Consider the following 25,306-nt stretch of genomic DNA (forward strand, 5'->3'; position numbering starts at 1 on the left):
TCTGAAAAAAGTCTTCGGAAGTTGCAAAGATGAGTGACACACCCTGAATAATGCTAATTTTACTAAAGGGAATTCATCTTCAGCTGGCTAACTGCCCACCCCCCCTAGACAGCTGTACCTTGTCTTGCTTCAAAGAGCTATAAAATGCCTGATTCTTTAAGTGCCAAATATATTGTTTAATATATGTCTATTTATAATTCCCATAATAAATACACTTATTTAGGAAGTTTTATTTAACATGTGGCTTACTATAAACCCCAGATCATTTTTGCCTTATTCAAGTCCCATGACCAAACCCCACATTGTGTGCTATATTTAACAATTATTAATGATCATTATTTTCTCTTTGGCACTTGGGAAAACTGCAAAAGTACATTATATCTTCTCAATGCAAGAAGAAAATTTCCATTAGCAGTGAACATGTATGTGGCTGAACAAGAGAGATTCTCTAAAGATCTTATATTCAGAATCTTTGTTCAAAAAAATTATGCCTCCATCAGAAAGGATGAATACCCAACTTTTGTAGCAACGTGGACGGGACTGGAAGAGATTATGCTGAGTGAAATAAGTCAAGCAGAGAGAGTCAATTATCATATGGTTTCACTTATTTGTGGAGCATAAAAAATAGCAGGGTAACACTCTAAGACTATCAGCTTATTTTTCAGCAGAAGCTTTGCAAGAAAGTTTTGAAAGGAAGAAAGAAGAGACATAATATATTCAAGGTACTGGAGGGGAAAAATAATGACCAAGAATACCCTACCTGTGAAGATTATTATTCAGATTTGAAGGAGAAATAACAGTTTCCCAAACAAACACAAGATAAGAGTTTGTCAACACTACCATGAGAGACTATGGACTCTGAAAAACAATCTGAGGGGTTTGAAGTGGCGGGGGGGTGGGAGGTTGGGGTACCAGGTGGTGGGTATTATAGAGGGCACAGCTTGCATGGAGCACTGGGTGTGGTGAAAAAATAATGAATACTGTTTTTCTGAAAATAAATAAATTGGAACAAAAAAAAATAGCATGGAGGACATGGGGAGTTAGAGAGGAGAAGGGAGTTGGGGTAAATTGGAAGGGGAGGTGAATCATGAGAGACTATGGACTCTGAAAAACAATCTGAGGGGTTTGAAGTGGCGAGGCAGGTGGGAAGTTGGGGTACCAGGTGGTGGGTATTATAGAGGGCACGGTTTGCATGGAGCACTGGGTGTGGTGAAAAAATAATGAATATTATTTTTCTGAAAATAAATAAATTGGAAAAAAAATTTAGAGATGATTATAGACCAGTGACTGCTCCATGTAAGTCCAAAGCATGAGGCATGCATATTTTCCTTTGTTTGTTTGTTTGCTTGTTTTGTTCCAGTGACTTTGGGCATTAGGAGAATTTAAGATTAGCTACCAAAGGTAAATTGTAAGAGAAGACTTCATTAAACTAGAGTACAGATAAGGAAAGGTAGAAGGGAAAACTGGATATAAGGAAAGGCAAGATGACCACGTGGCTGATAGAGTTGGCACAATGGTAGCATTCCCATGTGTGGGCACCTCTATGAACTTGAGTTCTAGTTTTCTAATGACTGCTTACTACATGTAGAAGAAGCAGCAGACATGAGATATACAGGCATGCCTTTTTACTGAGACTATTAAGTTCCAGTCTAAGCAGATCTCCCAAAGCTATCTAATTTGCCTCTTCTTAGCACATTAGCCTGGATTTCTCTTGATTTATACAAAATTGATTAATAATATAAGCTAACATTTACTAAGTATTACCATATACCAGGCACTAAGTTAAGCCCTTTTCATGCATTCCCACTTAGTTTTTGTATCAATTCTGTGAGGTAGATGCAATTATTATCCTCATTGTACAGATGAGAAAAAAAGAACTTGTAAGTAACTTGCATAAGGTGACCTACCTATAAAGTGGTGGACATGAGAGTAATAATTCCAGGTCTGATGACTTAAGAATACTTAACAAAAACCCAAACAACTTTCACTCTAGTCTCTGCTGTCCCACTTTCCAGTGCATCAAAGCTATTGTGAAGATCACATTTTTTTAACAAACTAAGAAAATGGCTTCTATTTCTTTGGCTCAAATGATAAATAAATATTATTATAGAACAACAATAATAATAATGCTCATCTCTTAAGCATTTGCTATCAACCAGTACTATTCTAAGTGCTTGTATATACTGAGTCATTTAATTCATCACAATAGGCCTATGAGACAATTACTGTTATTATTCCTATTTTGCAGATAAGGAACTAAGGCACACAAAGCCCAAGTAACTTCTCCAAGGACATACAGGTAGATACTTGCTTGTTCATTTATGGCCAACCGAGAACTGGCACAGCTGAATAAATGTATGCCAGTTGTCTACTGCTGGTTCAAGGACACATACAAGTTCTGAGATAATATGAAAGAGAAAAATCACTCTCTTCAATTCCTAAGCTAAATCCCATCCTAAAACTTATCATAAAACTTGTGAAAACCTAGAACCTTTTTCCCAAATGACAGTATGCTCCTCTTCTATAGATTCCTAAGAAACTTTGAGTGTTGGCTGGAAAGCAGTTACTTCAGACTGAAATGACAAATCCCTGGCTTTATTTAAATCATTGTAGTGACTACTTTTTGTACAGCTGATTGAATTAGCCATGAGGTTGGTTCAGTCATTAACGCCCTAATCAGAGGTTTTGAACTCTTTCCTACCTTAACACATTTAAAAAAGTCAGTTCTATTCCCTTTTCACTCCCAGTGGCTCACAATAGCTGGATTCTCAAACAAGAGACCGTGTCTGCCATAGGGACACGGATTCACCGTGGATTCACCATAGGGATTACCAGAGCATAGAATATGGACACCAACTTGTGGTGCTCACACGCCATAAAGGAAGCATGTTAAATTTCATTACAGGGTAAGGCAACTGTTTTTAGAAAAATTGTCTCCCTCCTCGGGTTATTATGCTGTATACCCCTATGCTACCTTAAAAATCACCATCCTGAATGCTAGACTAATTATTTTTCAACACTTTTCCTCTTACAGACACAAACTCTGTTTTGATATTTTTGGTTGTTCATTCTTTGTCATATGAAGCTTTCTGCTAAATTGAGTATTTATAATCTCAGTATATGCAATGCTATTCATTCTAGAAAACAATAATGGCCAAATGTTTTCTGATAACCAATAGGTAAACTAGTTAAGGAAATATTGGAAACTGGGGGAAAGTCTAGTTAACACAAACCACTATGTAAATCAACTAGTCCAAAACTACATGAAAAGCTGCACAATTGACCCAGCTCACAGCTTCTTTGTAAACATTAGCTTACGGTCAGAAAAACAAAGGCACATGAGAAAGCACATGTTCCTTCTGCACAAGTTTCTTATGGCATTTTTAATCTCCTTATTCCTAAGACTGTAGATGATAGGATTCACCATAGGGATTACCAGAGCATAGAATATGGACACCAACTTGTCCCGGTTTAGGGAGTAGCTAGAACTGGGTCGCATGTACATGAAGAGGCCAGAACCATAGAAAAGGGTCACAGCAGTCAGGTGAGAGGCACAGGTGCTGAAGGCTTTGGTCCTACCTTTAGCTGAGTTGATCTTCAGGACAGCAGCAACAATGTAACCATAAGAGATGAGGATCACAAGGACAGACACCATTCCAACAACAACACCCACAACAAAGTTCACCACCTGGCTGGTAAAGGTATCAGAGCATGACAGAACCAGAACTGGAGGAAGGTCACAGAAGAAGTGGTCAATCCTGTTGGGCCCACAGAAATCATGCTGGTAAACAGAGTATGTTTCAATCAAAGAACTGAGGAATCCACCCACGTAGGCCCCAGCCACCATCTTTAAACAAAGTCTATGGGAAATTAGGGCTGTGTAGAGCAACGGGTTACAGATTGCAGCATAGCGGTCATATGCCATGGCTGCCAAAAGAAAGCATTCAGTCAGCCCCATCCCACAAAACACAAAGTACTGTGTGGCACAGCCAACAAAGGAAATGGTTTTCTTCCCTGTGATAATGTCAAAGAGCATCTTGGGAGTTGTGGAGGACACATAGCAGATATCTAGGAAGGATAGGTTACTGAGGAAGAAGTACATGGGTATGTGCAGGTGGGAGTCCATCCTGATGAGGGCAATGAGACTCAGGTTCCAGGCTAGGGTCAGGAGATAAATCCCCAAAAATAACAGAAAAAGGAAAAGCTTCATTTGAGGATGGTCTGAAAATCCCAGGAGGATGAATTTTGTCACAATAGTGTTGTTCCTTCCTACAACCATAGACCTACTTCCTGCATAAAGGAAAGAAACAATCCTGTGATCAGTTAGATTGTATTTGTTAGTATATGAGTGGATATTTCCTAGAAGATCATTTAAACAATTAACACCAAGTTAACATCACATTCGCCTGCTATGCCTTCTTCTTGGAGGAAGTCTTCTCATGATAATCTCTTCGCCCTATTTAAAATATGTTTGCTATACACCTTGCTGATTAGAAGAGGGTCTGTCGAATGGAGTACAGAATGACTGGGAGTCAGTAATCTGGGTTTTGTCCTCAGCTCCATTCCTGACTCTCTGGTACTGTGGAAAAATAACTGCACCTCTCCAGATTCTCATTTTCTCAACTGAAAAATGGAAGGGTTCAATCAGATGAGTCTCAAGTTACCTTTAGATTTAGGTTTCCTATGGCTTTTTAGACTTTCTGACATAAACCCATATTGACAATAAGATTAGGAATTTCTTATATTTTATATATATTTAGTAAAAGAATCTGGAAAAGGAGCTAAAGACAATGGGCTATAATATTTGATATATTCCATTTTGAGGGAGCAAGTCTAACCCATAATAAAGATAATCCATTCTTTCAGGTTAGAAAACTAAGAGAAAAAATATGCACAAATACTATACACACACACAAACACACACACACACACACACGTATGCTTAGAACTAGAAATTTTTTCTAATTATATAATAAGTTTATATACAAATAACTGCATAAATGCATAAAAAGATCAAAATTGGGATGAATACAATCACCACCATTATGGGACAGAAGGGTTCCAAATAATATCTCCATGTTTGGGGAAATGGCAGAACAGCACAAAGTTGACTGAAAATGGATGAGCCGTGGTGGTCAAGAACTAGCAGAAACCAGTACTTTCTGAGCAAGAAAAACTGGAAAGGGTCCATTCAATATTTAAGTGTAATATTTAAAGATAAGCATGGGAACCTTGATGTCATCCGGCCAGACAAGGTTATCATTTTTAAGACATGAGGAAAACCCATATGCATTTTTTTTATTTCTTTTCAGCATAACAGTATTCATTGTTTTTGCACCACACCCAGTGCTCCATGCAATCCGTGCCCTCCCTAATACCCACCACCTGGTTCCCCGAACCTCCCAGGCCCTGCCCCTTCAAAACCCTCAGGTTGTTTTTCAGAGTCCATAGTCTCTCACATCCCCTTCCAATTTCCCTCAACTCCCTTCTCCTCTCCATCTCTCTATGTCCTCCATGTTATTTGTTATGCTCCATAAATAAGTGAAACCATATGATAATTGACTCTCTCTGCTTGATTTATTTTACTCACCATAATCTCTTCCAGTCCCATCCATGTTGCTACAAAAGTTGGGTATTCTGATGGATTCCTGTCTCACGTTGAGGTCTTTTATCCATTTTGAGTTGATCTTTGTGTACGGTGTAAGAGAATGGTCGAGTTTCATTCTTCTACATATAGCTGTCCAGTTTTCCCAGCACCATTTATTGAAGAGACTGTCTTTTTTCCACTGTATATTTTTTCCTGTTTTGTCAAAGATTAATTGACCATAGAGTTGAGTCCATATCTGGGCTCTCTACTCTGTTCCACTGGTCTATGTGTCTGTTTTTATGCCAGTACCATGCTGTCTTGGTGATCACAGCTTTGTAATAAAGCTTGAAATCGGGTAATGTGATGCCGCCAGCTTTATTTTTGTTTTTCAACATCTCCTTAGTGATTCGGGGTCTCTTCTGATTCCATACAAATTTTAGGATTATTTGCTCCAGCTCTTTGAAGAATGCCGGTGGAATTTTTATCGGAATGGCATTAAAAGTATAGATTGCTCTAGGTAGTATAGACATTTTAACAATGTTTATTCTTCCGATCCAAGAGCATGAAATGGTCTTCCATCTTTTTGTGTCTTCTTCAATTTCTTTCATGAGTGTTCTATAGTTCCTCAAGTACAGATCCTTTACCTCTTTGGTTAGGTTTATTCCCAGGTATCTTATGGTTCTTGGTGCTATAGTAAATGGAATCGATTCTCTAATTTCCCTTTCTGTATTTTCATTGTTAGTGTATAAGAAAGCCACTGATTTCTGCACATTGACTTTGTATCCTCAACGTGAGACAGGAATCCATCAGAATCCTAGAGGAGAACATAGGCAGTAATCTCTTTCATATCAGCCACAGCAACTTCTTTCAAGATACGTCTCCAAAGGCAAAGGAAACAAAAGCGAAAATAGACTTCTGGGACTTCATCAAAATCAAAAGCTTCTGCACAGCAAAGGAAACAGTCAAAAAAACAAAGAGGCAACCCACGGAATGGGAGAAGATATTTGCAAATGACAGTACAGACAAAAGGTTGATATCCAGGATCTATAATGAACTCCTCAAACTCAACCCACGTGAAACAGACAAACACATCAAAAAATGGGCAGAAGATATGAACAGACACTTCTCCAATCAAGACATACAAATGGCTATCAGACACATGAAAAAATGCTCATCATCATTAGCCCTCAGGGAGATTCAAATTAAAACCACATTGAGATATCACCTTACACCAGTTAGAATGGCCAAAATTAACAAAACGGGAAACAACTTGTGTTGGAGAGGATGTGGAGAAACGGGAACCCTCTTACACTGTTGGTGGGAATGCAAGTTGGTGCAGCCTCTTTGGAGAACAGTGTGGAGATTCCTCAAGAAATTAAAAATAGAGCTTCCCTATGACCCTGCAATTGCACTCCTGGGTATTTACCCCAAAGACACAGATGTCGTGAAAAGAAGGGCCATCTGTACCCCAATGTTTATAGCAGCAATGGCCACAGTTGCCAAACTGTGGAAAGAACCAAGATGCCCTTCAACGGATGAATGGATAAGGAAGATGTGGTCCATATACACTATGGAGTATTATGCCTCCATCAGAAAGGATGAATACCCAACTTTTGTAGCAATATGGACGGGACTGGAAGAGATTATGCTGAGTGAAATAAGTCAAGCAGAGAGAGTCAATTATCATATGGTTTCACTTATTTGTGGAGCATAACAAATAGCATGGAGGACAAGGGGTGTTAGAGAGGAGTAGGGAATTTGGGTAAATTGGAAGGGGAGGTGAACCATGAGAGACTATGGACTCTGAAAAACAATCTGAGGGGTTTGAGTGGCGGGGGGGTGGGAGGTTGGGGTACGAGGTGGTGGGTATTATAGAGGGCACGGCTTGCATGGAGCACTGGGTGTGGTGAAAAAATAATGAATACTGTTTTTCTTAAAATAAATAAATAAATAATAATTTTTTTAAAAAAAAGTTGGTTATTCATCCCTTCTGATGGAGGCATCATACTCCATAGTGTATATGGGCCACATCTTCCTTATCCATTCGTCCGTTGAAGGCATCTTGGTTCTTTCCACAGTTTGGCGACTGTGGCCATTGCTGCTATAAACATTGGGATACAGATGGCCCTTCTTTTCACGACATCTGTGTCTTTGGGGTAAATACCCAGGAGTGCAATTGCAGGGTCATAGGGAAGTTCTATTTTTAATTTCTTGAGGAATCTCCACACTGTTCTCCAAAGAGGCTGCACCAACTTGCATTCCCACCAACAGTAGAAGAGGGTTCCCCTTTCTCCACATCCCCTCCAACACATGTTGTTTCCTGTCTTGCTAATTTTGGCCATTCTAACTGGTATAAGTTGGTATAGCAAATGATGTGATTCTTTATATGGAAAATCCAAAAGACTCCACCCCCAAACTACTAGAACTCATACAACAATTCAGTAACGTGACAGGATACAAAGTCAATGTACAGAAATCAGTGGCTTTTTTATACACTAACAATGAAAATACAGAAAGGGAAATTAGAGAATCGATTCCATTTACTATAGCACCAAGAACCATAAGATACCTGGGAATAAACCTAACCAAAGAGGTAAACAATCTATACTCAAGGAAACAATCTGTACTCAAGGAACTACAGAACACTCATGAAATAAATTGAAGAAGACACAAAAAGATGGAAGACCATTCCATGCTCTTGCATTGGAAGAATAAACATTGTTAAAATGTCTATACTACCTAGAGCAATCTATACTTTTAATGCCATTCCAATCAAAATTCCACCAGTATTCTTCAAAGAGCTGGAGCAAATAATCCTAAAATTTGTATGGAACCAGAAGAGACCCAAATCGCTACGGAAATGTTGAAAAACAAAAATAAAGCTGGCGGCATCACGTTACCTGATTTCAAGCTTTACTACAAAGCTGTGATCACCAAGACAGCATGGTACTGGCATAAAAACAGACACATAGACCAGTGGAAGAGAATAGAGAGCCAGAGATGGGTCCTCAACTCTATGGTCAAATAATCTTTGACAAAACAGGAAAAAATATACAGTGGAAAAAAGTCTCTTCAATAAATGCTGCTGGGAAAACTGGACAGCTATAAGTAGAAGAATGAAACTCGACCATTCTCTTACACCGTACACAAAGATAAACCTGAAATGGATAAAAGAACTCAACGTGAGACAGGAATCCATCAGTATCCTAGAGGAGAACATAGGGAGTAACCTCTTTGATATCAGCCACAGTAACTTCTTTCAAGATATGTCTCCAAACGCAAAGGAAACAAAAGTGAAGATGAACTTTTGGGACTTCATCAAGATCAAAAGCATCGGAAAGGACGAGTACCCAAGTTTTGTAGCAACATGGACGGGACTGGACGAGATTTTGCTGAGTGAAATAACTCAAGCAGAGAGAGTCAATTATCATATGGTTTCATTTATTTGTGGAGCATAACAAATAACATGGAGGACAAGGGGAGATGGAGAGGAGAAGGAAGTTGAGGGAAATTGGAGGGGGATGTGAACCATGAGAGACTATGGACTCTGAAAAACAACCTGAGGGTTTTGAAGGGGCAGAGGGTGAGAGGTTGGGGGATCCAGGTGGTGGGTATTAGGGAGGGCATGGATTGCATGGAGTACTGGGTGTGATGCAAAAATTATGAATACCGTTACGCTGAAAAAATAAAAAAATTTTTAAAAAGACAAGCTGGCACTGATATAAGATCAAAATGAGGAAATATAAATGATATATTTATATAAATATAAATATGGGATATAATTATAAATGGGATGTCTGTGAAAAGGCAGAAGTACCCCAGGGAAGACTCAGCAATAAAATTAAAGTTGCTGATGTTTTATCATTTTATGGAATTTGACTACCCATGCATGTTTGCAACTAACTGCAACTATCTGACTGTGTTTCTCTATCACCCATCATATTAAAAACTGTTCTACATGAAGAGGTGATCATCAGGGAAATGAAAATCAAATCCACGAGTTATCATCTCACATCTGTTATGATGGCTATTATTAAAAAGACAAAAGATAAATGTTGGTCAGGATATAGAGAAAAGTGTTGTGCCCTGTTGATGGGAATGTAAATTAGTGCAGTCATTATGACAAACACTATGCAGGTTCCTCAAAAAATTAAAAATAGAACTACTGTCTGATTCAGCAATTCTATTTCTGAATATTTATCCAAAGGAAATGAAGTCAGTATCTTGAAGAGAGAGTTTCATTTCCATGTTTATTGTGACATTATTCACAACAGTCAAGATATGGAAACAACCTAAATGTCCATCAATGGATGAAAGCATAAAGAAAAGTTGAGATAGGGTGCCTGGGTGGCTCAGTCAGTTAGGAGTCTGCATTCAGCTTAGGTTATGATCCCAGGGTCCTGAGATTGAGCCCCACATTGGGCTTCCAGCTCAGTGGAGAGCCTGCTTCTCCCTTTCCCCCTCCCTGCTGCTTGTGCTATCAAGTAAATAAATAAAATCTTTAAATAAAAAAAGAAAGAAAACTTGAGGTAGATGATGGTGATGATGATGATAATGACCAAAATAATAGATAAATAGATGAGAGGGAGAGAATGGAATATTATTCACTCATTTAAAAAGTAGGAAATCTTGTCATTTGCAATGACATGGATGAACTTGGAGGACTGTATAGTAAGTGAAATAAGCCAGATACAAGAGAATAAATTCTGCATGATCTCACTTATATGTAGAATCTAAAAAGCCAAACTCATAAAAGTAGAGTGTCGAATGGGGCTTGGGGGGTTGAGCAGGAATGGGGAAATGTTAGTTTAAAGGTGCAAAGTTTCAGTTATTCGGGATAAATAAGTTTTGGACATCTAATGAACAGCATGGTAACAATAGCTGACATTACTGTATTGTATATTTGAAGTATTCTAAGAGGATAGATCATAAATCTCAAAACACACACACACCTATATGCTTATATAGAGACACACACACAAAGGATAACTATGCAAAGATGACAGATAAGTCACTTAGCTTGATTGCAGTGATCTTTTCACAATGTATACATATATATAAAAACATCACGTTGTACACTTTAAATATATACAATTTCTATATGTTAAAGACATCTCAATTAAGTTGTTAAAATAAATACATGCTCCTTCTAGGTTTGTGTTTTCTAAAATTTTAAATCTCCCCACAATCAGTCACTGACTGAACAGCCAAAATCAAGAAGAGCCAAGAGTGCTCTTCCCTATGACATCCATCTATGAATCTATCAAAGAGGAAATGATATAAGTTTGGTGTTTCTTATCTTAAGGAGACCTCCCCTACCAGAATGTAAGCTACTCAAAGGCAGGCAGGGAGATCTCTTTATTGATCTATTTATTGATGTATTCTATCACTAATCTAGAACAGTGACTGGGACATAGGCATTGTAAGCACTAGTTGAATGAATGAATTTTTTCACTGCTTATCTACAAAATCTTCACAGAGTGTTTGGCATAATGGGTGCCCAATTATAATGATATAATATGCAACATATAACACAATCACAAACACTTATTCAAGGCTTATTGAGTACCAGGCACTGTTTTAAGGACTTGATTTATATTAACTCATTTAATCCTCCCTGGAACTAGGTAGACTTACTCTACCCCTTTTAGAGATGAAATGTGAAATAGGTTACAAGTTACAATTGTCATTTGTTGGATGAATGAGGTGGGAATGAAGGAGCTGAACTTACTGAATGATTTCTGACAGAAGTGTTCTGAAATCTCATCCTACAGAAGAATTATTTGTTGCCTTGCTCCACTAGCATGTTTTACAAAATTCGGTTCATCTGCATTTCCCACTGCTCTATGCCTGGCTTCTGGTTCAGTCAGTTTTTTATAGCTTGACCTCATGCAAAGAACAATATTTGCTTCTGGAATCCCTGCTCCAAGTCTTCAAAATGGCCTTAGGGAATTCATTATTTTAATGGGCAGGGGTAGCCACACTTTTCCTCCACATGGCTGCCCTGTCACCCACTCCTGGGTCCAAAGTAAAAGCCTAGCAATCATTAGAACTAAATATTTCTGAACACTAATTGTTCTCTGGGGTGATAGGGACAGAGACAACCACCATTGCCAGAGTGTTGTTTGCAGTGCCCTGACTTATTCTCCTCTGAGCTTCCTCTGGGTCCAGGAAGACATCCTGTTGCATTGGTGGGCAACCTTCTGCTTTGAGACCCTTCACTGGAAGTAAACCACACACAAGAGAGTTGGGTTCAAATTCTGGCTCTGCCATTTTATAATATGTGTATAAACATACACACATTTTTTAAATCTCCGAAATATCAATTTCTTCCCTTGTAACACTGGGGTAATATTATAATACCAATCTCAAAGGGTTGTTGTGGTTTCACTTACTTGTGGAGCACAAGGCATAACATGGAGGACATTAGGACTGAATTGGGGGAAATCAGAGGGGTAGACAGAGCTTGAGAGACTGTGGACTCTGAGAAACAAACTGAGGGCTTTGCGGAGGGGGGGATGTTGGGTGAGCCTGGTGATCAGTATTAAGGAGAGCACATATTACATGGAGCACTGGGTGTGGTGCATAAACAATGAATCTTGTTGCAATAATGAAATGAGATATGAATAAGAAGGTCTTAGCACAGTGCCCAATGAATAGAAATCTCTCAATGAATGTTGGGTAATAATGTCATTAACTCTGTCTCTAGGGTTGTGGCCAAGAGCTCTTTCTTATCTATTTGACATTTTATGGTGATGAAAACAGTTTCTTTACCCTTTAAGATTTTGGGTGCTATTTCCAGCTCTGCCATGACCTGGACATGTGGCTGTGGGCGAATCAATTAGGCCCTTCCCCACCTCTTAGGGCCTGAGTAAATTCATCTCACTTTCCAAGGACCCCTCAAGCTCTGAAAATCTAGAATTTTGAAACATTCGTATCCTGTTTTATGAAACTTTTTCTACAAGAATAAAGTTTACAGAAAGGAGTTAATCTGTTTCATGGAGATAAAGTTACCAAACCTTAATCTGAGAATAAAAATTAATTAAATGACAAAAATATCTTCTATATGAAAAAATACAATTACTGAGACTCTTGACACACAAAGTAATAAGTTGAATTAAGGGAAAGAAATTTAACAACTGAGATCATTGGGGTAAAAAAAGGTAAGTGACTTCAAAAATAGACTGCGAAATTTAAAAAAATAAATAAAAATTTAAAAAATAGACTGTGGTGGAGAAAAGTCAAGAAGTTCTTATTAAGAGAAGCATTTTGGACTAGGATTGGGGACATACCAGCCCAGGAGATCCCAAAGCTAAGAGAGTCAAGTCCAGCTAACAACAAAAGTGTTTTGATACTGAATTCGGATCCCAGATAATTTAGAAGGTAAATCTCTAATTATAACCTATATGCTTTCTTGAGATTAGAACAGCTAACAAAAAAGGAAAATAAGAAAAGCTGATAATTGGGGATGGTAATAAATTTCATCTGTCATGACAACTCACTCATAGTGATGATTACAAAGTAAGACTGAGAAACTCAAGAAAATGTAGGGTGGGGACATTTGATGTATTTGTCAACCTATTCTATAAAAAATTTAAGAACAAGGAAGAAATTTGTCTTATTAAATTCATTTGGATATAACCATAAACTCTCATTACCCTACTTTAAAATATCAGATTTCATGTATGATTAAATTCAAGAATTCTTTTTAATATTTTATTTATTTATTTGACAGAGACACAGCTCGAGAGGGAACACAAGCAGGGGGAGTGGGAGAGGGAGAAGCAGGCTTCCCACTGAGCAGGGAGCTCGATGCAGGGCTCAATCCCAGGACCCCAGGACCGTGACCTGAGCTGAAGGCAGATACTTAACGACTGAGCCACCCAGGCGCCCCTAAATTTAAGAATTGAAATCATAAAGTTAAAGAGAACATCAAAACGTATGAAGGCAAATAGCTCATAAAAGAAAATAAACTCTATATATAATTACAAATGTTTAGGAGGCAATTAAAATCAACTCAAAATTTCTCTTACTAGGATTCTATGCATCTTAATGTTTGTTTGCTGACAGCTTCTCCTAAAATATCATTTACCTTCATGCTTATTTAATATTTTAGTGTAGCTATAGTAATGAGGTTAATTGTTTCAAAGAAAGCCCCGAGAAAAATCCAGAGGTGCTTGGAAATAAAACACAATCTTGATTGTCAAATTGGAGTTTGAAAAATTATTTCAGTTTGTATTTCTTCTACTAGTGAGGAGTATAAATGTCAACTGTTTACAGATCCAAAGACTTTTCACCAGGCATTCCAAACAAAGATAAGATACAAGACAATAGTACATGTAGAGATTTTAAAGGTCATAGACACGGGAAAGGAAAGACTGGAGGTGACACAACCTGAGTTCCAATTCCTATTCTGCTGTGAGAAATTAGGTTCTTGACCTCTCTATTCCTCAGTTTTTTACTCTAACACTAACACACACACACAAAAAAAAAAAAAACTAAAGTGAAAGACCTCTAAGAACCCAAACAGCATGATTATAACTTAGGTAACTATAAATTATATTAACAAATCGTTATCTGCGCAGAGGACTGCTACTTTAGACCCTCCTGTGGAATGTTGCTGCCACCTAGTGGAAGTATGCCTAAATTCAGTCTTAAAAGGTTATGTCTGGAAACTAAAATCCATATAAAAACCTAGCATTGCAATAGTAATTGATTATCCTCAAACACATTATATACCCACCATGCTCTAAGCACTGTCCCATGTGCCCCCTCAAGTACCTTAACTCAGTAGTATCACAGAGTTCAATTCTGGGAAAGAAACCAGACCTGGGAGATGGACAACTTACTAAGCATATTGAAAATGGTGAATAACACTAATAAACAACTATATTTAGATAAGATTAATGTAACTGAGAATAGGTACCACTTTTAAGGTACCATTTTAAACAAATCGGATTTTTAAGTTCTTAAAAAGAGGCATCATGGGGTGCCTCGGTGGCTCAGTAGGATAAGCCTCTGCCTTCGGCTCAGGTCATGATCTCAGAGTCCTGGGATCAAGCCCCACATTGGGCTCTCTGCTCAGCAGGGAGCCTGCTTCCCCCTCTCTCTCTGCCTGCCTCTCTGCCTACTTGTGATCTCTCTCTCTGTTAAATAAATAAATAAAATCTTTTTAAAAAATAAAAAGAGGCATCATAACAACAAAAGAACAGTCCAGGAGAATTACACAGGTTAAAAGAATTTAAAATGGAGAGTTGGGGGAAATTGGAAGGGGAGGTGAACCATGAGAGACTACGGACTCTGAAAAACAATCTGAGCGGTTTTAAGTGGTGGGGGCATGGGAGGTTGGGGGAACCAGGTGGTGGGTATTAGAGAGGGCACGGATTGCATGGAACACTGGGTGTGGTACAAAAACAATGAATACTGTTATGCTGAAAATAAATAAAAAATAAATTTTAAAAAAAGAATTAAAATGGTAGTGTTAACATATGACATGGGGCTGAATCCTGCCTATTTTCATCTGTATGGTCTTGCACACCTCTACTGATTTCACATTACCTCCTCCTCCATCTGTGAGATTCAGCCGAGAGTACCAGCCTTGTATGACTGTGTTTGGATCATATGTGAAACCTACATGAAAACCATTATGTAAAAACTATTCAAATGGGATGAGTTATTGTTCTGATTTTTAAATTATCAATGTGTCTCAGAAGAAACACTTCCAGCTGTAGTATTCTGATACCAGCTTATTAGAAATGCATGGCAATCCACATTATTCTGAGTCCAGCTAACTATATGCTTCGATTAAACACCAACTAACTACTGTACACGTTTTAATTAAAATGCCAACTAACTTGGATACAGTTTTTAAAAGACTTCCATGTTTATCAAATCTTGGCACAATAATTTTTTATAAACAGTCATGGCTATCACGATCATTTTTTTTATTATTTTGAGCTTAGTATTAATATGAACAGTATTCACGAATGGTATAATGCTGTACTTCTGGAACATAGTTAAACATATTAGACTCTCTTAGAATTGCTAGTAAGACTTAAACTCAAAATGAATCATTAGGAGATTGTAAGTGTTGAATTCTAGGGGTGCCAAGGTTGTTTGCGTGTCTTGGTTTCAGCTCAGGGTCATGATCTCAGTGTCGTAAAATTGAGCCCCCACATCTGGCTTCATTTTCTCTCTCCCTCTGCCCCTCCCTCTTGCTCTCTCTCTCTCTCTCTCTCAAATAAGTAAATTGATCTTTTTTTAAAAGTGTTGAATCTCAAGTAAAACAAAAATATCTTTAACCATTGATATAGTAAAACTGGTAGCAAAAAAATTAAACTTTAAATGATCTCAATGGAAATAAAACAAAACATCCCTTACTTATATTAAGGCATTTGAAGACACATATAAATCAACATTATCTCAACACATATAATCAACATTATTAAGAGTTTTCCAAGAAGCCTTCGAACATTGTTTTGACTAAACGTCTATGAATCTAAATTTCCCTCAGGAACTCTAAAAGGAAGATCCCAAAAGAAGAATCAAAGTGCACTCATCTGGTTTCAGGACAATGGTGCAGCCTGAGAGGAGAGAAGTGATTCTGGAAAAACCACTTTTTTTTATAATTTTTATTTTTTTTATAAACATGTAATATATTTTATCCCCAGGGGTACAGGTCTGTGAATTGCCAGGTTTACACACTTCACAGCACTCACCATAGCACATATCCCCAATGTCCATAACTCTACCCCCTTTCCCCCAACCCCCCTCCCCCCAGCAACCCTCAGTTTGTTTTGTGAGATTAAGAGTCATTTATGAGAACCACTTTTTTAATCAATTAAATCATCCTTCTGCCCAAGCCCAAAGGGGATAGGCTCTTCAGACAGGGTAAGAGACCATTCTCTTGGCTAGGAAGGTTCAGTCACTTGGAAATTCAAGATTATCTACTTTAAAAAAAAAATTGTCAGCTTCATTTGAGCTTGCTCAAATATCCCCCCTTCCAATTCTCATCAAAGTTCAATATTCTCAGTTTAAGAAACAAATGAATCAAACCTCTTCCTTTTCTCTCTCCCTCTCCAAACACATGAATTAGTGACTTCCTTATTGTTGCATGTCTAGCCTCAAATTATTTTTTATTTGTACATGGTCCTCTGTAGAATAAAAGTCTTACATCTTTATACTAATCATGTTATACCAGAGAAAATTTTTAAAATTTTAGAGGAAAAGCCATCTTGTCCTCCAAGTCCTGCTGCTTTCCTGAGTTCACTCATCATGGACTACCAGAAGAGATTTTAAATGGCCTTGGGGATCAGAGGAGCTGGCCATTGGGATAAAGTTTGGTAAGCATTTACTGTCAGAGCATTTTATGTGTTCTCCATAACCACCCCAGAGATCAATTAAGTACAAATCTGTGAGGTTTGGGTGATACGTTTCTTTCTCTTTCATAAAAGACCCTCAAGGGCAAATGTAATGAAACATCTCCAAGGAGAGAGGGGAAGAAACCCTCTCTCAAAATCATTTCCAATCCCAGCTTTACAACATTTTCAAAATGACGCCAACTGCAGACACTGGCAGATACTAGAAGAGCTTCTTAAAGATTCTCTCTCTTATTTCTGGATAATTTTTCGCTTCTCCTTTCTGCCCACAAGCACACATTCTATGGATATTTTTATTTCTGATGAACAAACCAGCCCCAAGCTTGCTCTCCCAGCTCATTAGTACTTTGGGGATTGGAAGCAGTTACCGAAGCATGACTAGACTCCTTACAAAGCAAAACTCAAGACAGGCATCAGCTGAAGGACAGACAAACAAGAGGAAGGGGGTGAGTGCAGTCATTCTTTTACTTTTTGTCTTCTTGACCACATTAATCTTGCATTATAGAGCACTTTAGATCTGAAGCCCATACAGATGACTAAGCTGTTCTTTGGATTTGAGTTTTTCTCCATATACCTGTGAATTCTTTCCCCAAATTTAGCCACAATCTTACCCTAACACTGCTTTAATAGGTTTCCTGGACTATGAGCCCTTGCAACTAAAAAGAGAATTAAGAGGGAATGAAATTTTGAGAGGAATTGTTACACCCTTGAACAGAGCTCCAATTATTAGTAAGTGGTTTGAAAAGCAATTTAAAGAGCTGTGAAGTGGACAGACTTTACACAGCAGATTGTCCTAACATGACAGAGACCTCTAAACTCCAATATCCTCTTTCTCTAGTCTAACTGGTGGCCTGAATTTGACCATCTGAGTCTTAATTCTTGGATTAAAGTTTTGATGCCTTTGAATGCTCACCTTATGTCAAAAGGGACTTCCATTTCCATAAATTATTTGTATGTTTGAATGAAGGATAGACCTGGAAGAAAACCTTGAGGGTATCAGGCTCCTACAAGGGTGAGAGGAGGAGACTTCATAAAGAGGAAGACAAAGCCCAGAGCAGGAATGATGGGGAGATCAGACGATCCACTCTTACTCCTCAGTTTGGCTGAAGTTCTCTTTGTCATTATACCATGAGTCTTTTTTTTCCAATTTATTTATTTTCAGAAAAACATTATTCATTATTTTTTCACCACACCCAGTGCTCCATGCAAGCCGTGCCCTCTATAATACCCACCACCTGGTACCCCAACCTCCCACCCGCCCCCGCCACTTCAAACCCCTCAGATTGTTTTTCAGAGTCCACAGTCTCTCATGGTTCACCTCCCCTTCCAATTTACCCAAATTCCCTTTTTTTTTAATTTTTTAAGATTTACTTATTAGTTTGAGAGAAAGACAGAGAACTGGGGGAGGGGCAGAGGGAGAGAGAATCCTCAAACAGACTCCCCGCTGAGCACAGAGCCCCATGCTCAGCTTGATCCCAGGACTCTGAGATCATCACTGGAGGGTCATAATTAAGGGTCACCCACTTAACCAACTGAGTCACCCAGGAGCTCCCATTGTACTGTTTTTTAACTCCATCACCAACTGTGCTAAGCTTAGACTAGGCAGACTTAGCATGTCAGTGACATGATGGACTCCACAGAGCCTGAAGACACCTTCTGTTTCATGTTCTAGGGTAAGATGGCTGAGATTCATGGCATTCATGGGCAAGAATAAAGCTCTGAATATGCTTTTCCTTTTGTTGCAATTTGTTCAGATTCACTTTCTGTTTTTGGAGATGGGAAATCCCATCCTTAAATGTGAATGTTTTCCCCCTGATGGCATCATTCAAAACAGACTTGCCATGGACCCATCAACCCCCTCCTCCCCAGATCATTACAGACTTCACCCTCACTCCCAACACTTGTCACAAACCTACATGGCCCATCAGTGGACCCCTCATTTCAACCTACCACATGAGGGGAAGTGAAGGAATAGTCACTGCTGATAGGAATCACAGTCCTAGTTTGTCAAGCAAAGATCTTATCTCGAGACCGTGAACCTTTTGCACATTATCTTAAGCAATCCTCCAACAACTCTGTTAAGAAGTCATGATTATCCCCATTGTACAAATGGAGGCGCTGAAGCTCAGAGAGGTTAAATGAGTTGCCTAATATCCCAGAGTTGGCAAGTGGCAGAGTCAGGATGAGAACCAGACTTGTCCTGAAGCCTATCCAGAATGATAACCACCATCTTACTCCCCTCCTTTTGCTGGTAACCTGAACAAGTGTTCCAAAGACCTTGAATCACATCACGAACCTCAGGTTTCTACCGGACTGAGGGCTGAGTTTACATGAACGGATGAAGGCTCCAGCAGAGCTGTTTTTGCTCACAATTTCTCCATGTGGCTCTACATCTGTACTAGATGATGCCAAACTTTGCTGCAGGTCTCTGTCTTTTCTTCAAGAGGAAAAAAATCCTCTCCTGATTCTGGGAAGTCTACATACCTTTCACAGACAGGGGCAGAGTCTCTGAGTATAAAGTTTCAGGCCATATTGGCAAGATTGTTAAGTGTGTGGGATCTCTGGAACTCTGCACAATGATGGCATGGTGATGGCCAAAAGGAGCTTCACATTCTCTCACTATCCAAATTTGAGTATTTTAGCACTGAAAAGTAGCAGGAACAATTAAGAGGGAGAAGAAGAGATCCCAATTCCATGGCTGTCTCTTTGTGTATAAGCTTCAGGAAGAAAGTTAAAGTCAATGAAACCTTGACTGGCAATGGGTAAATATGAATTGATTTTTGAAAAACTAGGACTATTAAAATAAAATGGCTCTCTTAAACTGATCAAGAACATTCAGAGCAGGGGTTTAGTGGGTTAAAGCCTCTGCCTTCGGCTCAGGTCATGATCCCAGAGTCCTGGGATCAAGCCCCACATCAGGCTCTCTACTCAGCAGGGAGCCTGCTTCCTCTTCTCTCTGCCTGCTTCTCTGCCTACTTGTGATCTCTGTCTGTCAAATGAATAAATAAAATCTTAAAAAAAAAAAAAAAGAAAAAGAAAATTCAGAGAAAATAGAGAATTACTTCCCAAACTGTGAAGGGACGGACTTGGAATGACTTCTATAATATATGTAATTTATAGAGGGTTTGTGTTCTATAATATAAACAACCAGACACATATACATATATTCACACAGGTAAGGTGTACACCAAAATGCTAAGAGCTCTTATTTCAGGAAATAGAATGTCATAATTCCCAGGTTTTTCTTTTTTTTTTTTCTGGATTGATTAGGAACTGCACATGATTTTTTTCTTATTATGTTCAGTTAATCAGCATATAGTACATCATAAGTTTTTGATGTGGTGTTCAGTGATTTGTTAGTCGCATATAACACCCAGTGCTCATTACAACACATGCCCTCCTTAATACCCATCACCTGGTTACCCCATCCCCCTGCCCCCTCCCTTCTGTAACCCTCAGTTTGTTTCGCAGAGTACAGAGTCTCTGATGGTTTGTCTCCCTCACTGATTTCTTCCTATTCAGTTTTTCCTCCCCTCCCCTGTAGTTCTCCACTCTATTCCTTATGTTCCACATATGAGTGAAACCATGTGATAATTGTCTTTCTCTGCTCGACTTATTTCACATAGCGTAATACCCTCCAGTTCCATCCATGTCAGTGCAAACAGTGGGTATTCACCTTGTCTGATGGCTGAGTAAAATTCTGTTGTATATATGGACCACATCTTCTTTATCCATTCATCTGCTGAAGAGCATCTCAGCTCCTCCCACAGTTTGGCTATTGTGGACATTGTTGCTATGACTATTGGGGTGCATGTGCCCCTTTGGATCACTCCGTCAGTGTCTTTGGTGTAAATAGCTAGTAGTAAAATTGTTGGGTCATAGGATAGTTCTATTTTTAATGTCTTGAGGAGCCTCCATACTGTTTTCCAGAGTGGCTGTACCAGTTTGCATTCCCACCAACAGTGTAAGAGGGTTCACCTTTCTCCACGTCCTTGCCAACACTTGTTGTTTCCTGTCTTTAATGTTGGCCATTCTAACTGGTGTGAGGTGGTATCTCATTGTGGTTTCGATGTGCATTTCCCTGATACCTAATGATGTGGCTCATTTTTTTCATGTGTCTGTTGGCCATTTGAATGTCTTCTTTGGAGAGGGGTATCTTCATGTCTTCTACCCATTTCTTGACTGGATTATTTGTTTTCTGGGTGTTGAGTTTGATAAGTTCTTTATAGATCTTGGATACCAGCCCTTTATCCAAAATGTCATTTGTAAATATCTTCTCCCATTCCATGGATTGTCTCTTAAATTTGTTGACTGTTTCCTTTGTTGTGCAAAAGCTTTTTATCTTGAAGTCTCAAAAGTTCATTTTTGCTTTTGCGCACATTATTTTTAGTTTCAACATTTCACTTACATATTGATCCAATTATTTTACAGTGCTCACATATTGCTTTTAAATTCATAAAATAACACTTCCATTTTGAAAAATAAAATGGAATTTATGAGATTCTCTGTACTTTAAGAGGTAGGTAGAATAGGTTAAAAGTATAGTTTTAAAGACAGTTAAGGTAATTTCACTGATTTCCAAATTGTTTATTTTTTTTATTATGTTCAGTTAGCCAGCACATAGCACATCATTAGTTTTTGATGTAGTGTTCAATGATTCACTAGTGCATATAATACCCAGTGCTCATCAAAACACATTAAGACCCAAGGAAGAACCAAGATATGTTCCAAACATATAAAAGCCATTCAATGTGAGGCACAGGGTCCCTCTAACCACACTTTTTTTCCTTCTGCAGGGACTGGACCTCAGCATCGGAGATCTGCTGACATTGGGAGTTCTCTCCTGATTTATAGGGACTAAGACTTAGTGTGGGTGTGTCGGGGGGTGATAAGAATTATTATCCATGTGAAATGGGTGGAATCAACCCTTGATCTATGAAAGGTATTTCATACACTGAAAATTCTAGGAATTTGATTGAAGAAACTTTGTATTTAGGTTTAAACAACAGCAGCAACAACAAACACAGAGTACTTCCTACAGGTCAGACATGTGCTAAAGGAGATGATAGAGAGATGATAGATTAGATAGATAGGTAGATAGAAGACAGGTAATAGACGATTGATGACAGATACTAATAACAAAGTAAGTGCTACTATGATCTCTGATTCGACAGAGAAAGAGGCAATGTCCAAGTGACCTGCCCAAGATCACACTAAGTGGTAAACCTAGGGACTGAATACAGGCCGTCCAAATCCAGAGTCCCCATTTCTTAACAAGTCAATAGCTTTGAGCTCTGACTACAGACAAATTTGAAAAAGGAACTACTTAGTATATTCAGAATAGTTTACAATTGAGAGCATTTCTATATACCTAATCCTTCAGATTAAAAATATTCTAAACGTCTGATCATTTCACGACTACAGAGATGTACCTGGTTGCTCTATTAATTTCCCTGTTCCAGTGTGGAAACTTGAAAAAAGGCTAGATGACTAGTTAATTCAGGGTATGACATGACTCATCTGGGACCCACGAAACTGTCCTGACAACTTTCACTTGTCATACTGTGTGTCATGTACATGTGTCAGTCACTTTACCCACTTTGCCTTGTTTAATTCCTAAAACAAATATGTGAGGTCGGAATTCACATTCCCACCCATTTGGGAAGATAAGGAAACTGGAGCCTAGTGATTTTGGATATCCTACCCAAAGTGACACGGCTACTCAGTGGTAGAGAAGGAGCTGATCACAGGGAGTCTGAATCCAAAGCCTGAGCTCACATCAATCACACTGTACTATATAAGTGTATATAGTACAATGACTAAAACTGCCTTCTGAGAGAAAGAATCTTTGCATAAAGTTATGATCTTCTCAATACTGTATTGTCCCTCTTGTGCCCTTTGTAATTTTTTGTTGACTGACATCACCTGTAATGTGGATTATCATTATTATGCCAGGTCTGCAACATGTCCTTGTGGTCCTTGGGAAACATGTCCACAAGCAAGGCCTGGAACAACAGCTCTTCAGTGACCATGTTTATCCTCCTGGGATTTGCAGACCATCCAGAACTCCAGACCCTTCTCTTTGTGACATTCCTGGGTATCTACCTTGTGACCCTGGTCTGGAACCTAGCCCTTATCTTTCTGATTAGAGGTGACTCCCGCCTGCACACACCCATGTACTTCTTCCTCAGCAACTTGTCCTTCATTGACATCTGCTACTCTTCCACAGTGGCCCCCAAGATGCTCACTGATTTCTTCCAGGAGCAAAAGACCATATCATTCTTGGGCTGTGCTGCTCAGTTTTTTTTCTTTGTCAGCATGGGTCTCACTGAGTGCTTCCTCCTGACAGCCATGGCATACGACCGATATGCAGCCATCTCCAATCCCCTGCTCTACACCGCCATCATGTCCCAAGGCCTCTGTACACGCATGGTGCTTGGGGCATATGCCGGTGGCTTCCTGAGCTCCCTGATCCAGGCCAGCTCTGTATTTCGGCTCCATTTCTGCGGACCTAACATCATCAACCATTTCTTCTGTGACCTCCCACCAGTCCTGGCACTTTCCTGCTCTGACACCTTCCCCAGTCAAGTGGTGAATTTTCTCGTGGTGGTCACTTTCGGGGGGACATCATTCCTCATCCTCCTCATCTCCTACAGCTACATAGGAGCTGCCGTCTTGAAGATCCGCTCAGTGGAGGGCCGAAGGAAAGCCTTCAACACGTGTGCCTCACACCTGATGGTGGTGACTCTGTTATTTGGGACGGCCCTTTTCATGTACCTGCGACCCAGCTCCAGCTACTCACTCAGCAGGGACAAGGTGGTGTCTGTGTTCTATTCGCTGGTCATCCCCATGCTCAACCCTCTCATTTACAGTTTGAGGAACAGAGAGATCAAAGATGCCTATGGAAGGTGTTGGAGAAGAAGAAAGTGTTTTTCCTAGTTCATGATTGAAAATATATTTCTCTAAACTGACAGAGACATGTGATCCCTGGCATCTACCTTCACCTCTGGCATCAATGAGGGAGACATCTTGTGTGCATGGCCATTATCTGCTGACCCCACCATGAATAATGAGAAGGAGGAAGACATTACTTCCACAGAAACACCACCCCAAGTTACCCTATTCTCACAGTTGGTATTACAACAACCACCTTTTATTGGATGCTTAGTATGTACCAGGAACATCATTTAATTAAATATTCATTGCAGCTCTATGAAGCACATAGTGTCATTCCTTTGTTATAAATGAGGAAATGCAGGCCCAGCAAGGAAGACTGACTTACCCAGGTCCATACAGGAAGTCAGAGGCAGGACCTGCTCAGACCCAGGTCTTCCTGATTCCAGAACCCAAACACTACCTTCCACATTCAATAACAAATAGCCCTGAAGTTGCACAAGTGTATGACACTTACTTCTGGCATATGGCAGAACCCAAAAGATAACACTGTGTATGGTTGAGATGAATTAAAAGAACAAGATGCCTACTCCATTAAACACTCTTCCAAGATATTCCTGTTGGACACTCATTACGACTAGTAAATAATTTGCTAAGACTGAAGAATATTACCTTTGACTGCCTTTCTATCTCAGCTATGCAGGGCCCTAGACATTCTGAACCCCTCAGAATCATATCAGTGCTCTTCTTTCCAGTCTCAGTCACCTAAATTGCCTACTTGCTCAGCATCTCCTTGATTTCTACCATATCATCCCTCTACCTGTTTGGCCCCCGATTGCATTTCACAGCATGCCCTCCTTTTCTCATCACATTCCAAGTTCCTCTTGCTCTCTTCTATCTGAACCTATTGCTCCTACAAGATCCTTGTTTCTTTACCTGTATAGATGTAACCATGAGAAAATTTTTTTATTAGAATGACAAAGGCTAGTGGCACCTGGGCAGCTCAGTGGGTTAAGGCCTCTGCCTTTAGCTCAGGTCATGGTCCCGGGGTCCTGGGATTGAGCCCCACATTGGGCTCTCTGCTCAGCGGGGAACCTGCTTCCTGTCTCTCTGCCTACTTGTGATCTCTGTCTGTCAAACAAATAAATAAAATCTTAAAAAAAAAAAAAGAAGAAAGGCAAAGGTTAAAAGTAAACATAATACTGAATGCTAACAAAATACAGGAAAATAAGCTCTCTTATATACAGATAGTGAAAACATAAATTTTACTGTCTTTCTAAAGACTTGGTAACATGTATCAAAAAATCATTCAAAAGTACATGCTTTAGTCCTAACTACTGTCTTTCTAGGAACGCATTCTAAGATGTGGACAAACATCCAAGGATGCCCATCACAGAGCTATGCATGATGGCAAAAAATTGAAATGACCTTGTAGTCCTCAAAAGTC

At 39.2% G+C, this 25,306-nt stretch overlaps 2 protein-coding genes across 2 annotated transcripts; one reads left to right on the forward strand and one right to left on the reverse strand.

Annotated features, from left to right (window-relative positions):
- Window positions 1–3,320: 3,320 nt before the first annotated feature.
- On the reverse strand, window positions 3,321–4,279 carry LOC122914513 (olfactory receptor 5A2-like). The gene is given in 2 exon segments (XM_044261128.1): window positions 3,321–3,367; window positions 3,370–4,279. Coding segments are annotated over 2 exon segments (957 nt in total).
- Window positions 4,280–22,953: 18,674 nt separating this feature from the next.
- On the forward strand, window positions 22,954–23,915 carry LOC122913678 (olfactory receptor 5A1-like). Its single transcript, XM_044260326.1, is given in 2 exon segments — window positions 22,954–23,860; window positions 23,863–23,915. Coding segments are annotated over 2 exon segments (960 nt in total).
- The last annotated feature ends 1,391 nt before the right edge of the window (window positions 23,916–25,306 follow it).

This window comes from Neovison vison, chromosome 7 (assembly GCF_020171115.1).
Source record: "Neovison vison isolate M4711 chromosome 7, ASM_NN_V1, whole genome shotgun sequence".
NCBI classification, from domain to species: Eukaryota; Metazoa; Chordata; class Mammalia; order Carnivora; family Mustelidae; genus Neogale; species Neogale vison.